General features: G+C 43.8%; 1 protein-coding gene across 2 annotated transcripts in view; it reads right to left on the bottom strand.

Moving 5' to 3' along the window:
* The window catches only part of WSCD2 (WSC domain containing 2), a 448,279-nt gene that overhangs the window by 172,227 nt on the left and 263,328 nt on the right, over positions 1 to 12,724 (bottom strand). For both annotated transcript variants that reach the window (XM_056536750.1, XM_056536758.1), the window contains one exon: positions 10,133 to 10,247. In XM_056536750.1, the coding sequence (XP_056392725.1) occupies positions 10,133 to 10,247 (115 nt within the window). The remainder of the gene's footprint in view (positions 1 to 10,132; positions 10,248 to 12,724) is intronic.

Here is a 12,724-nt window from a genome sequence, read left to right as displayed (position 1 = left end):
AGGGGAGGTGAGTAGAAAACTAAAAGGGGGGGTCTGGATGATGACGAATTATTGTGACTGAATATCAGATGAATAAGATACCGTATATACTCGAGTATAAGCCGAGTTTTTCAGCATAATTTATAGTGCTGAAAACGCCCCCCTCGGCTTATACTCGAGTGAACGCTCCGCCTGTCAATCCCTTCAATGTCAGTGGTCTTCAACCTGCGGACCTCCAGATGTTTCAAAACTACAATTCCCAGCATGCCCGGACAGCCGATGGCTTTCCGGGCATGCTGGGAGTTGTAGTTTTGAAACATCTGGAGGTCTGCAGGTTGAATACCACTGACATTGAAGGGATTGACAGGCGGAGAGTTCACTCGAGTATAAGCCGAGGGGGCCTTTTCAGCACTATAAATCGAAGAACTGAAAAACTCGGCTTATACTCGAGTATATACAGTATCTTATTCATCTGATATTCAGTGACAATAATTTCTGCCACAAATCTACTGCACGTGAATTCACCCTTCACCAACATAGTATCAATTGAATTTATTGAATTGAATTGATTGAGAATCAATTAAATTCATTAAGGGTCCAAAAGTAAACTGTACATATTTTTGTGTAAAGACATGAAGGGATTGTACAAAGTAAACAACTTGCCATGTGGTCTAATAGGCACGTGTAGAGAATATAAGAGCTGCCCGTACCCTCGGTGAGGGAGTTACATTTAGTTGGAAAATTGTGCACTTATAAGCATCTCCTGCCAAGAAAACAGCTCTTAGCAGGGGTTCCCAGCAGCATGACCCTGCATGAGCAGCATATCTCTGGGGAACCTATAATTTAAATGAGAAAGTTCAGATAGGGCAACCCCCTTCAAGCAACATGAGCACCTCTTGCCATAATCAATCGACTGGGCTACTTTACAGGTCATTCATAGAGTGATGATTTTCAAAGAAGAATAAATCATAGAGCATTTTGATTTCAGCTCTATACCAGTCCCTGGTTTACTTTATGAAAACACATGTCTGTAAGAACGACGATGTTTTGTGTAGGTTTTTAGAAATAAGACCATTACACAGTATGTGCTACAGTGAACATCCATCATCGTAATACAGTCTGAAATATGGAAATGGCAACTCTCGCTGGTCATGTATATGCTTCTATTTCTGTATCATAAATTCTCTGTTCTGGGTCAGATTTATAGTCCCTATGGCGAATTTATTTATACCTCATGTGTTTGCTATAATAGTGCAAAGTCACCTGTGACAATTCCCCAAACAAGAATTAAAGAAATCATTCTGTACCTATGCTACTATATATTTAAGTCTAATGCAATGGGACCAGAAACTGTAATTTCCTTCAAATAGTTAGATTGACAGAGGCTTTATGATCATATATGCATGGTTTCACACTGAAGTTTTTGATGGAATCTTTGGACTCAAAGCCAAAAATGGAAACAGCAAGAAGAAAGGACATATACCAACAATTTGGTATGTGCTCTTCCTTTATATTTGCTAACTCCTTTTGAATACCACCTAACATTCAGAATAATAAAATTATATATACATTCTCTGAAGAAAAGGATTGTCACGATTCGGCTTACAGGTTGTGGATCCACTGTGTCAGCGAGGGAATGGCGTGGACCGTGCTGGTGGACCGGTTCTAAGAGGCTACTGGTGTTCACCAGAGCCCGCCGCAAAGCGGGATGGTCTTGCTGCGGCAGTAGCAACCAGGTCGTATCCACTAGCAACGGCTCAACCTCGCTGACTGCTGAGAAGGCGTGGGACAGAAGGACTAGGCAGAGGCAAGGTCAGATGTAGCAGAAGGTCGGGGCAGGCGGCAAGGTTCGTAGTCAAGATGGATAGCAGGAGTTCAGGTAACACAGGCTTTGGACAACACTAAACGCTTTCACTGGCACAAGGCAACAAGATCCGGCAAGGGAGTGCAGGGGAAGTGATGTGATATAGCCAGGGAGCAGGTGGAAGCCAATTAAGCTAATTGGGCCAGGCACCAATCATTGGTGCACTGGCCCTTTAAGTCTCAGAGAGCTGGCGCGCGCGCGCCCTAGAGAGCGGAGCCGCGCGCGCCAGCACATGACAGCAGGGGACCGGGACGGGTAAGTGACTTGGGATGCGATTCGCGAGCGGGCGCGTCCCGCTGTGCGAATCGCATCCCCGACGGCCATGTCAGTGCAGCGCTCCCGGTCAGCGGGACTGACCGGGGCGCTGCAGGGAGAGAGACGCCGTGAGCGCTCCGGGGAGGAGCGGGGACCCGGAGCGCTCGGCGTAACAGTACCCCCCCCCCCTTAGGTCTCCCCCTTTCTTTGTCCGGTAACTGCTTCCCATGGGATAAGGACACCGGGAGTGATTGAAGGGTTTCCTCAAAGGCAGGCCGTACAGCAGGAGTGGGAATGGGGAGGGAGGGCAGAGGGTGAAGCTTGGCACGGGGCAGGGTGACACCAGGACGGGGGCCATGAGGAGGCACTGAGGCTTGCCTGACGGGACTGGGAGGGGGGGAGAGGCATTTCTTGTGGCAAGCAGAGTCCCAGTTCTTGATCTCCCCGGTGGTCCAGTCAAGGGTGGGAGAATGAAGCTGGAGCCATGGCAGACCGAGGAGGACCTCAGAGGTGCAGTTGGGAAGGACGAAAAATTAAATCCTTTCGTGGTGGGGTCCAATGCACATTAAGAGGGGTTTTGTGCGGTAAGGCATGGTGCAATCCAATCTAACTCCGTTGACCGCGGAAATGTAGAGCGGCTTGACGAGACGGGTCACCGGGATGCAGAATTTATTCACCAAAGAATCCAAAATGAAATTCCCAGAGGCACCAGAGTCCAAGCAGGCCACGGCTGAGAGGGAGGAGTTGGCTGAAGGAGAAATCCGCACGGGCACCGTGAGACGTGGAGAAGCAGACTTTGAACCAAGAGACGCCACACCCACGTGAGCTGGGTGCGTGCGTGCGTTTCCCAGACGTGGAGGACGAATAGGGCAATCCGCCAAGAAATGCTCGGTACTGGCACAGTACAGACAAAGATTTTCTTCCCTACGGCGATTCCTCTCTTCCTGGGTCAGGCGAGACTGATCCACTTGCATGGCCTCCTCGGCGGGAGGCCCAGGCGTAGATTGCAAAGGATACTGTGGGAGAGGTGCCCAGAGATCTAAGTCTTTTTCCTGGCGGAGCTCCTGATGTCTCTCAGAAAAACGCATGTCAATGCGGGTGGCCAAATGGATAAGTTCTTGCAGGTTGGCAGGAATCTCTCGTGCGGCCAGCACATCCTTGATGCTACTGGATAGGCCTTTTTTAAAGGTCGCGCAGAGAGCCTCGTTATTCCATGATAATTCGGAAGCAAGAGTACGAAATTGGATGGCGTACTCGCCCACTGAAGAATTACCCTGGACCAGGTTCAGCAGGGCAGTCTCGGCAGAAGAAGCTCGGGCTGGTTCCTCGAAGACACTACGGACTTCAGCGAAGAAGGACTGGACTGTGGCTGTGGCAGGATCATTGCGGTCCCAGAGCGGTGTGGCCCAAGACAAGGCCTTTCCTGAAAGAAGGCTCACTACGAACGCCACCTTAGACCGTTCTGTAGGAAACAAGTCCGACAACATCTCCATATGCAGGGAACATTGAGACAGAAATCCACGGCAGAGTCTAGAGTCCCCATCAAATTTGTCCGGCAGGGACAAGCGGAGGCTAGGAGCGGCCACTCGCTGCGGAGGAGGTGCAGGAGCTGGCGGAGGAGATGGTTGCTGCTGTAGCAGAGGCAGAAGTTGCTGTAACGTGTGGTCAACTGCGACAGCTGCTGTCCTTGTTGGGCAATTTGCTGCGATTGCTGAGCGACCACCGTGGTAAGGTCAGCGAGACTTGGCAGAGGCACCTCAGCGGGATCCATGGCCGGATCTACTGTCACGATTCGGCTTACAGGTTGTGGATCCACTGTGTCAGCGAGGGAATGGCGTGGACCGTGCTGGTGGACCGGTTCTAAGAGGCTACTGGTGTTCACCAGAGCCCGCCGCAAAGCGGGATGGTCTTGCTGCGGCAGTAGCAACCAGGTCGTATCCACTAGCAACGGCTCAACCTCGCTGACTGCTGAGAAGGCGTGGGACAGAAGGACTAGGCAGAGGCAAGGTCAGACATAGCAGAAGGTCGGGGCAGGCGGCAAGGTTCGTAGTCAAGATGGATAGCAGGAGTTCAGGTAACACAGGCTTTGGACAACACTAAACGCTTTCACTGGCACAAGGCAACAAGATCCGGCAAGGGAGTGCAGGGGAAGTGATGTGATATAGCCAGGGAGCAGGTGGAAGCCAATTAAGCTAATTGGGCCAGGCACCAATCATTGGTGCACTGGCCCTTTAAGTCTCAGAGAGCTGGCGAGCGCGCGCCCTAGAGAGCGGAGCCGCGCGCGCCAGCACATGACAGCAGGGGACCGCGACGGGTAAGTGACTTGGGATCCGATTCGCGAGCGGGCGTGTCCCGCTGTGCGAATCGCATCCCCGACGGCCATGTCAGTGCAGCGCTCCCGGTCAGCGGGACTGACCGGGGCGCTGCAGGGAGAGAGACGCCGTGAGCGCTCCGGGGAGGAGCGGGGACCCTGAGCGCTCGGCGTAACAAGGATCCTTCATTAAATGACGATATGAGTATTGTGTGTTCCAGTGACATCGGAGAAACAGTAAAACATGATACAGCTTAATTCTGCAACTGAAGAACCACAACAAAGAATCAACGACTTAAAGCCTACTGGAACTGAGGAACTTCAAAATGGTAAATCTACCACCTGGGATAGTCAGTCAATTCCAACAGCCGGTGGTCAGTATCCACAGTTCCCTGTTTCTGCTAGTCCTTGGCAATATTCCTTTTATTACTGGTCTGGTATCAACATGGCAATAATGCTGGGAGAGTAACTCAAGGATACCCACATGTTTCCTACAATACACAGTCAACCAATCCTTATAATCAGTCATCTGCATTTGCAGGGCTAAATTGCTATAATACAAACCAGCCTTACTCTGATTTCAAAGGACAGATTCAAGCACAGATGCATTCAGTTTCTGACCCCTTTGGTGCAAATTTGCCATACAATTATGCAGATCCATCCTCATCCTCAAATCAGAATCCAGTGCCAAATCCATACTCTTATAGTTCTATTGGAAATACAGGCTGGCTATGGAGTTCTTGGCAATAATGAAGAAAACACAATGAAAATGATACAAGATGAAAAGCTGAAACAAGACAATGAACACTGGATTTAAAGGGGAACACCGGTGGAATTTTTTTTTTTGACAAATCAACTGGTGCCAGAAAGTTAAACAGATTTGTAAATTACTTCCATTTAAAAATCTTAACCCTTCTAGTACTTATCAGCTACTGTATACTACAGATATACTACAGAGCAATTTGTGAAGTTCTTTGCAGCCTGACAACAGTGCTCTCTGCTGACACCTCTGTCCGTGTCAGGACTGTCCAGAACAGGAGGTTTTCTATGGGGATTTGCTTCTAATCTGGGCAGTTCCTGACACGGACAGAGGTGTCAGCAGAGAGCACTGTTGTCAGGCAGAAAAGAAATTCACAAATTTCTCTGTTTTATATAGCAGCTAACAAGTACTAGAAGGATTAAGATTTTTTAATAGAAGTAATTTACAAATCTGTTTAACTTTCTGTCACCAGTTGATTTGTCAAAAAAAAAAATTCCACCGGAGTTCCCCTTTAATATCTGATTCTTTAATTACAAAAATTTTGCAGTTGACTACTTGCAGTAGTACTATTTATGCCAATAATATTTGTAGTTTTTGGCACATTTCTCAACTGTGTAACTTTTATGTATGTTTTTGCATTATATTATTTAAAGTTAACATGTATCGCCAGTATTTCATTTTTATAAGCAAAATACTTATTTTTTATATAGTTTTCCATTTTTTTATACAATAGTTTTCCTCAGGGCACTTGCTTAAAGTGTCTATAACTATTTTATATATTTGTTTGTTAGTAGTCACAGTATATGATTGTGTTATTTTGTAATTGTTATTTATATTTGAAAGATTTTTTTATTTAAATAATTGTTATGTGTTTGCTGTCTTCTATTCGAAAACTGAATTGAAACTTTTCAGCTATTAAATGAAAAATGAAGTCAGCACTCTTATCATCTGTTGAGCAGTGCTTAAAAAGTGAAAAGGGTTTGGTGTTCCGCAACAAAGGGGGGGGGGGGGAATAAATATTTTTGCACAACAACAGCAGTACACAACAGTGCTGCAGCACACTGTCACTGTGTAATAAACCCAAAATTGCACTCTCTCACAGTCTATTAAGAATGGACTCTTGGGTATGTATTATACCATCTACAGACTAGTATAAAAAGCAGACCATTTGTTGTGGAACAAAGAGGGCAGAAAAATGTGCTACAGTATGCCCTTGACAGAATAACAGGTACAAAATAGTACACCACTTAGATGTAGGTATGTGGTATGCACTTATGAGGGCAGAAAAATGCACTACTGTACGCTTCAAAATTTATTTGAGTAAAACACCAGCCGGTTATTACTTTTGGCAGTCCTTTCACAGTATGTAAGCCCTTGACAGATTAACAGGTACAAAATAGTACACCACTTAGATGTAGGTATGTGGTATGCACTTATGAGGGCAGAAAAATGTGCTACAGCACGCAAAAAAATAAAAATTCCCACAACACCAGTAGTACACTACAATGCTGCAGCACAGAGTCACTGTTTACTAAACCCAAAATTGCTAAAAGACTCTCTCTCAAATACTATTAGGAATAGAATGTTGGGTATGGATTATACCGTCTACAGACTAGTATAACCAGCATACCAGTTGTTGTGGAAAAAAGACACAGATTTTCCCTAAAAAATTATTTCTCCCTCTTGTGAAAACATTTCTGCAGCTGAGACAACACACACCTCTCTTCCCCTCTCCGTAATACAATGCTGTTCACAGTGACTGAGGGGTTAATTGCTGCAGTAAGAATTAATTTCTGTGCAAAAACGCTGTGCTCTGTGTCCTACAGAAGGCTGAGGTGATTTAGAGGTGAAACGCTGCTGCAAAAAGCTTTTCTGTGTAACATACACACAGCAATGTCTGTCCCATCTCTCTGCAGTGTAATGAATAAAGTGGCTGGCCGCAATATGGCTGCCGATTATATAGGACTGTGACATCACAGGTGTGACTGGCTGCTGATAGGCTGCATCCTGCATGTGATTCAGGGTCATCGAGTCTACATGCCTTCCCATCGTTCCTTGCCCCATGTACTGACATGTGGATCCGCCATTTTAGATGTCCTGCAGTCTGGACCGCAGTAAATGGAGTTTAATGAAGCTATTTGCGCTATAGCATCGCTGCGATATTCGCATTCGTTGCAAATCAAATTTTTCATGAAATTTGTAACAAATTTGGGTTCGTCAGCTTCAATTCGCTTATCTCTAATGATAATTTTACAATACATTTGTGACCTTTCAGGTTTCTTTTTCCTTGCCCTCTGTGTTAATTTAGCACATATTAGCCAAAATTATTGCATTTCATATTACATTTCATATTATTACATTCCTGCTTTGTAGAAGTCAATACACTTTTGTCAAGCATTCTTCCTTTGCTCTACATATCCTATGTTATTCTCTTTGATTAACATATAAACATCCAATGTTTATTATACTGACACTATAATTTGATTATGTCACAGAATAGCAATGGGTACATTGATGTGTTTGCAAACAGCAGTTTAGGAAATCTTTGAACTTAAAATTAATCAACTAAAATCCCAGTGTAGTACAATCGAAAAATGGGCTAAAATTATAGTAGGTTTTCCAACAATAGCAACAAGTAATATTTTTAATTGTTTAATGAAACCTTGAATAAAAAGTACCGTATTTATCGGGGTATACCACGCACCTCGGGGTATACCACGCCTATAACACGCACCCTGCAGAAGCCCCCAGGAAAGGCAGGGGGAGAGAGGCTGTTGCTGCCCGCTTCTCTCCCCCTGCCTTTCCTGGAGTCTAGAGCCCTGCTTCCGCCGCTTCTCTCCCCCTGGCTATCGGCGCCGCTGCTCCATTGCCGGTGCCGCTGCCCCATTGCCTCCCCCATCCCCGGTTTTATAATTACATGTTGCCGGGGTCGGCTCCGGCTCCTCGCTGCTTCTGGCTCCGGTGTGGCGCCTCCTGCTATGCGCTGCGCAATGACGAGTGATGTCACGTTAAAGACGCCTCTCGTCATTGCGCCTCGCAGCGCATAGCAACGATGCAGGAGAAGCCACACCGGAGCCAGAAGCAGCACGGACCCGACTATTTCTAAACCTTTAAACCTTCTAAATGTTGCATTTCACTACAATGCTGACTTTTAATTCTTTTCAGTACACTCACCTCTTGGATCCAGCAACGAGATACAGCAGGAGAATTTTGAAACTACCTTCTGTTATTTCGGTGCGGGATCCACACCAGACCCCATTTATTTCAAAGAGCCAATAGTAGTTTTGGACGTAAATGAGCCAATCGGAGGCTCTGACTCCAGGTGGCTCATTGAAATCAATGGGGTAAGACAGGGATCTGGACGCAATGTGACAAGAGGCCTTTTGAAATTCTTCCACCATATCCGGCTGCCAGATCCACAAATCCTAGATGTGAATGTACCTCACTGCTGAGTATCAATTGAAATGAATTTTAAGTTCCCACTTAGCCTATTGTTTTACATGAAATACAGTAGTAGCAAATTAGATTGGATTATGTGGATTTTCTCCCTCCTTGAGTTTAATGATGAAGTTTGCCTGCAAATCACAAGTCAAGAAAAACTACACAATTTAAAAAGAAAAATTAAGGGGAGATTTATCAAAACCTGGGCAGAGGAAAAGTGGAGCAAGTGCCCATAGTAACCAATCAGATTACAAATTAAATTTTTCACAGGCCTTCTTCAAAGGGAAGAAGCAATCTGATTGGTTGCTCTGGGTATCCGGTCAACTTTTCCACTAGCAACTGTTTTTTTGACAAGCTGCTTACATGTACTGACAACATTTGATAAAAACGTGATGTGAATGGGCCCTTACAAATATTGAAAAAATGGCCAGGCTTCCCTGCCCTCAGTTTGCACTCTCAAGGTGCAGTTTTTGTGTTTTTTTTTTTGGTATTTTTTCTTTGGTATTTTTTCCCCCTGTGTTTTACTTCTGACAAGTCATGTCATTATTTCATCATGTGGCCCAAGGATATCTATTGAAGAATTGGAGAAAAAAAGAGACGCCAGGAAAAATGTCAATATTAAACCCACATTGTGTCTTTCATGGCCTTTTTTCCTCCCATAGAAGTCTATGGGAGAAAAAACACCCACCAAGATTCACTGAAAAGACACCACAGTCTCAGCATGGAAAAACACCAAAGTTGGTTTAGCGTTTCATATTTCTATTTTGACTGCCAGCTTACATCTGGCCAAAGCATTTTTACACCATTCTGTGAATTTGTCATTTTTGCAAAAACAAGCCTAACCCCAATGTTTATTTTAGAGGAAAATGGAAACTTTTTCATGTAAGAACATAGGTCTGTAGTATTTGGTGCAATCTTATAAATAAGTGTTTTTATTACACCAAATATGACAAACCTCTTCCAGCACCTGACATGTATATAACAAGTATACGCTGGAGGGAATTAGAGTAATTGGATTTCAAGAATAGTTAAATGTTCATTAAATCTCTGAATGATCTGAACCCTTGTGGGATTTCAAATGGCCAATAGCTATGTGTCCTGTAACTATAAATTACCACGAGAAATTCCCCGAGAGACTCTGACAACAGCTGAGCTATCCTTATAAAAATGGACCAGTGTTTTCCAGGGCCGGCTATAGATTCATGTTCTCAGGGGAAAAAAACATGTCTATTAAACTGCCAAGTACTGCTGCTGTTTGCCAGTATCCTGTCAGGAATGTATCTATTTTTTGAAACATTTTTATGACTTCTTTTTCACCATTTTAAGATACAGCATACAGCATATTCTTCGGCATTTGATTAAGTCTTATGGCGGAATCTGCTTAGTCTAAATGCTGAATAAATCTTACAGTTCAACACAGGGAATTAAATCATGAACTAAGGATCAGTTTTGGCAGGAGAAAAGAATTTTCTGATGTACACAAACTAATAAATCTCTCTTCATTCAGCAATCACCACCATACCGTTCAGCACAGTTGTCCTGGCAACGGAATACTGTCATCTTTTTGTAGTCGAAAAAGGACACTCCACGGAGCGCTCTCTGTCGCGTGTCATCCATGTAGCATCCAATATACTTTGCTGCAAAACAACAGAAGCACAGCATGTTAAAGATGGCCTGCAAGAGGAACTCATGCAATACATTGCTAGACACTTGTTGTTGAATACGGATCTCAGCTTGGTTTGGAAATTGCTTTGTTTAATAGGCTCAAGTGCTTGTATTGTTCCAGAGTATTTATGCAGCTTTGTGGCTGAATTTTCAGTAATGTGAGAAGCAGTTAATATGAAATGAGACACTTGCACAATTGCTCACCATAAGCAGGCCCTTCTTGTTTAGTATTGTATCGTTTAACAATAAATCCACTTTTGCTGAGATTCGCCAAATGACATTCAAAATGCTAATCTGACTGCAAACTTCCATTCACGACACATGAGGACAAAGTAGCAGCATGTAGTCAGATTCCAGTCTCCAGCTGTAAGGTTCTGTTCACACTGGCATTACAGTTTCTGTTTAAAATATATGCTATAACACTTTGCAAGTTCTGTTCTTTGGCACATGTAAAGAGTGTCCATAACATACAACAGGATTAGACATGATCGCACTTTCCGAAAGCTATGGAAAATGTTTGGTTTGGGGTGAACAAGTTTGCAATAAAAACTTTGCTTTATTTGGCATACATAAGAAGACAATAAGGTACTCGCACTCACCGCTAGGAAACAGCAGACCAACTTCTATGGCATCTCGGACAGAACTGACTTCAGGCTAACAGCAGGGCGCTTAGAGTGGAGGTGACTGCCGGCAAAGTTCTGCGCAGATCGCGCTTCTTCCGGCCTCGTATGAGGCCGGAAGAAGTGCGATTTGCGCAAAACTTTGCCAGCAGTTGCCTCCACTCTGAGCGCCCTGCAGTCAGCCTGAAGTCGGATCTGTTCGAGATGCCATAGAAGTTGGTCTGCTGTTTCCTCACGGTGAGTGCGGGTACCTTTTTGTCTTCTTATGTATGCTATTTAGTGACTTCGGGTTTTTTGGTTACCAGCACCTCTGGACCCACAGGCATCAGTACTCTGAGTTGTTACAGTGACAGATCGGTAGCCTCCACAGTGCATGCTGACACAATTGGTCTTTCTCCACAGCAGTGCCCTCCAGCTTGTGTTAGTTAGTCAGCTTTATTTGGGATTCAGAAGACAACACGGTATACACATGAAGGTGGTAATACAGACGCGTTTTGAGCGCATGCGTGCTCTTCCTCTGTCATCACAGAGGAAGAGCGTGCATGCGCTTGAAACGCATCTGATGTGACCACCTTTATGTGTATCCCGTGTTGTCTTCTGAATCCCAAATAAAACGGAGTTTTTATTGCAATTGTGCTGGGTCATCGTTTCGTTTTTGGATTTAGTTTTAAGTCTCCATTTGTTCTATGCAGACTTTTGTGTCTTTGTAGTAATAGACTAAAAATATACTTTGTAAAGTCTGATCCTGCAGTCTTATTATCTGTCCGTATTTTCTATCCCACCAAATGATTTGTGAAATTGCACTGTGTAATATACATTGGGAATATAACATGGTGTATTCTTTGATGGTGTCTGGGCAACACAGCGCTGCTCTAGTACTAAGCCTATGCTACTTGTACTTTTTTGGGCAAAAAGTAGCAACAATCCATTTATACAGTTTATAGTTTGTAAAACATGCCCCATATTTAATGACGCCAATAAAAAAATGAATCAGTGTCAGGGTGCTTCATAAATATTGTGATCGCCATTATACTAGTGTCCTGTCCTATTATTTTTTCCTGTACAGTTTGCACTTTGAGACATAAACACAATTCATATTTAAAAACTACATGTACATTTTGATACATATGTATATGATTTTTAAGCTATTACATTATGCATTATTTTTTCTTTTACATTTTCTTTTTAAGTTACTTTCTTAAATGTCACATTTAGTGTGCACTTTTCTTATTCACCTTTTGTGGGTCATCTGTTCTCTCAAAAGCACAGACAGGCTTTTGTCAGATATTGTAGTAAGAATGAGACTTTGTTCTGCTAAAGATCAAATCCCAGTTGAAAGACATACTCTCTGTGTCAGGATCGGAATTAATATTCATACCACACCTTTCTTCCCTTTCAACCCCTTGTGTGCCACAGTTACGTTCAGTGTCTCCTTTGCTTACTCCAAAGTACAACAAAAAGCTGCACTTTGCCACCTTATCTCAAATTGACTACAAAATTAAACAAAATGGGTGGGGGGTGGGGTATGGGGGATGGGGATATTCAAAGAATTTAGTACCACTTTTTTTGCTTTAGCTTTGCCACATTTGCTTAAAATGTGGTGCACACTATTAACGCATAATCAAATATTTAGCACCAGATTTACTGGCCTGTCAGCTATTTTTTTTAAATAAAAAGGGGCATGGTTAAGGTGTGGTTAGGCTTTTTGTGCTATTAGCACCCTATTTTCAAAGGTTTAGCACCACTTTCTGGTGCACAAAGTGTCACAGCTGATACCAAGTATACCATATTTTTCGCCACATAAGACACTCCGGCATATAAGACGCAAT

The sequence above is a fragment of the Hyla sarda genome, chromosome 1, assembly GCF_029499605.1.
Source record: "Hyla sarda isolate aHylSar1 chromosome 1, aHylSar1.hap1, whole genome shotgun sequence".
Taxonomy (NCBI): domain Eukaryota; kingdom Metazoa; phylum Chordata; class Amphibia; order Anura; family Hylidae; genus Hyla; species Hyla sarda.
Note: the sequence above shows the minus strand (reverse complement) of the source record. Positions and strands in the feature narration are given on the sequence as shown.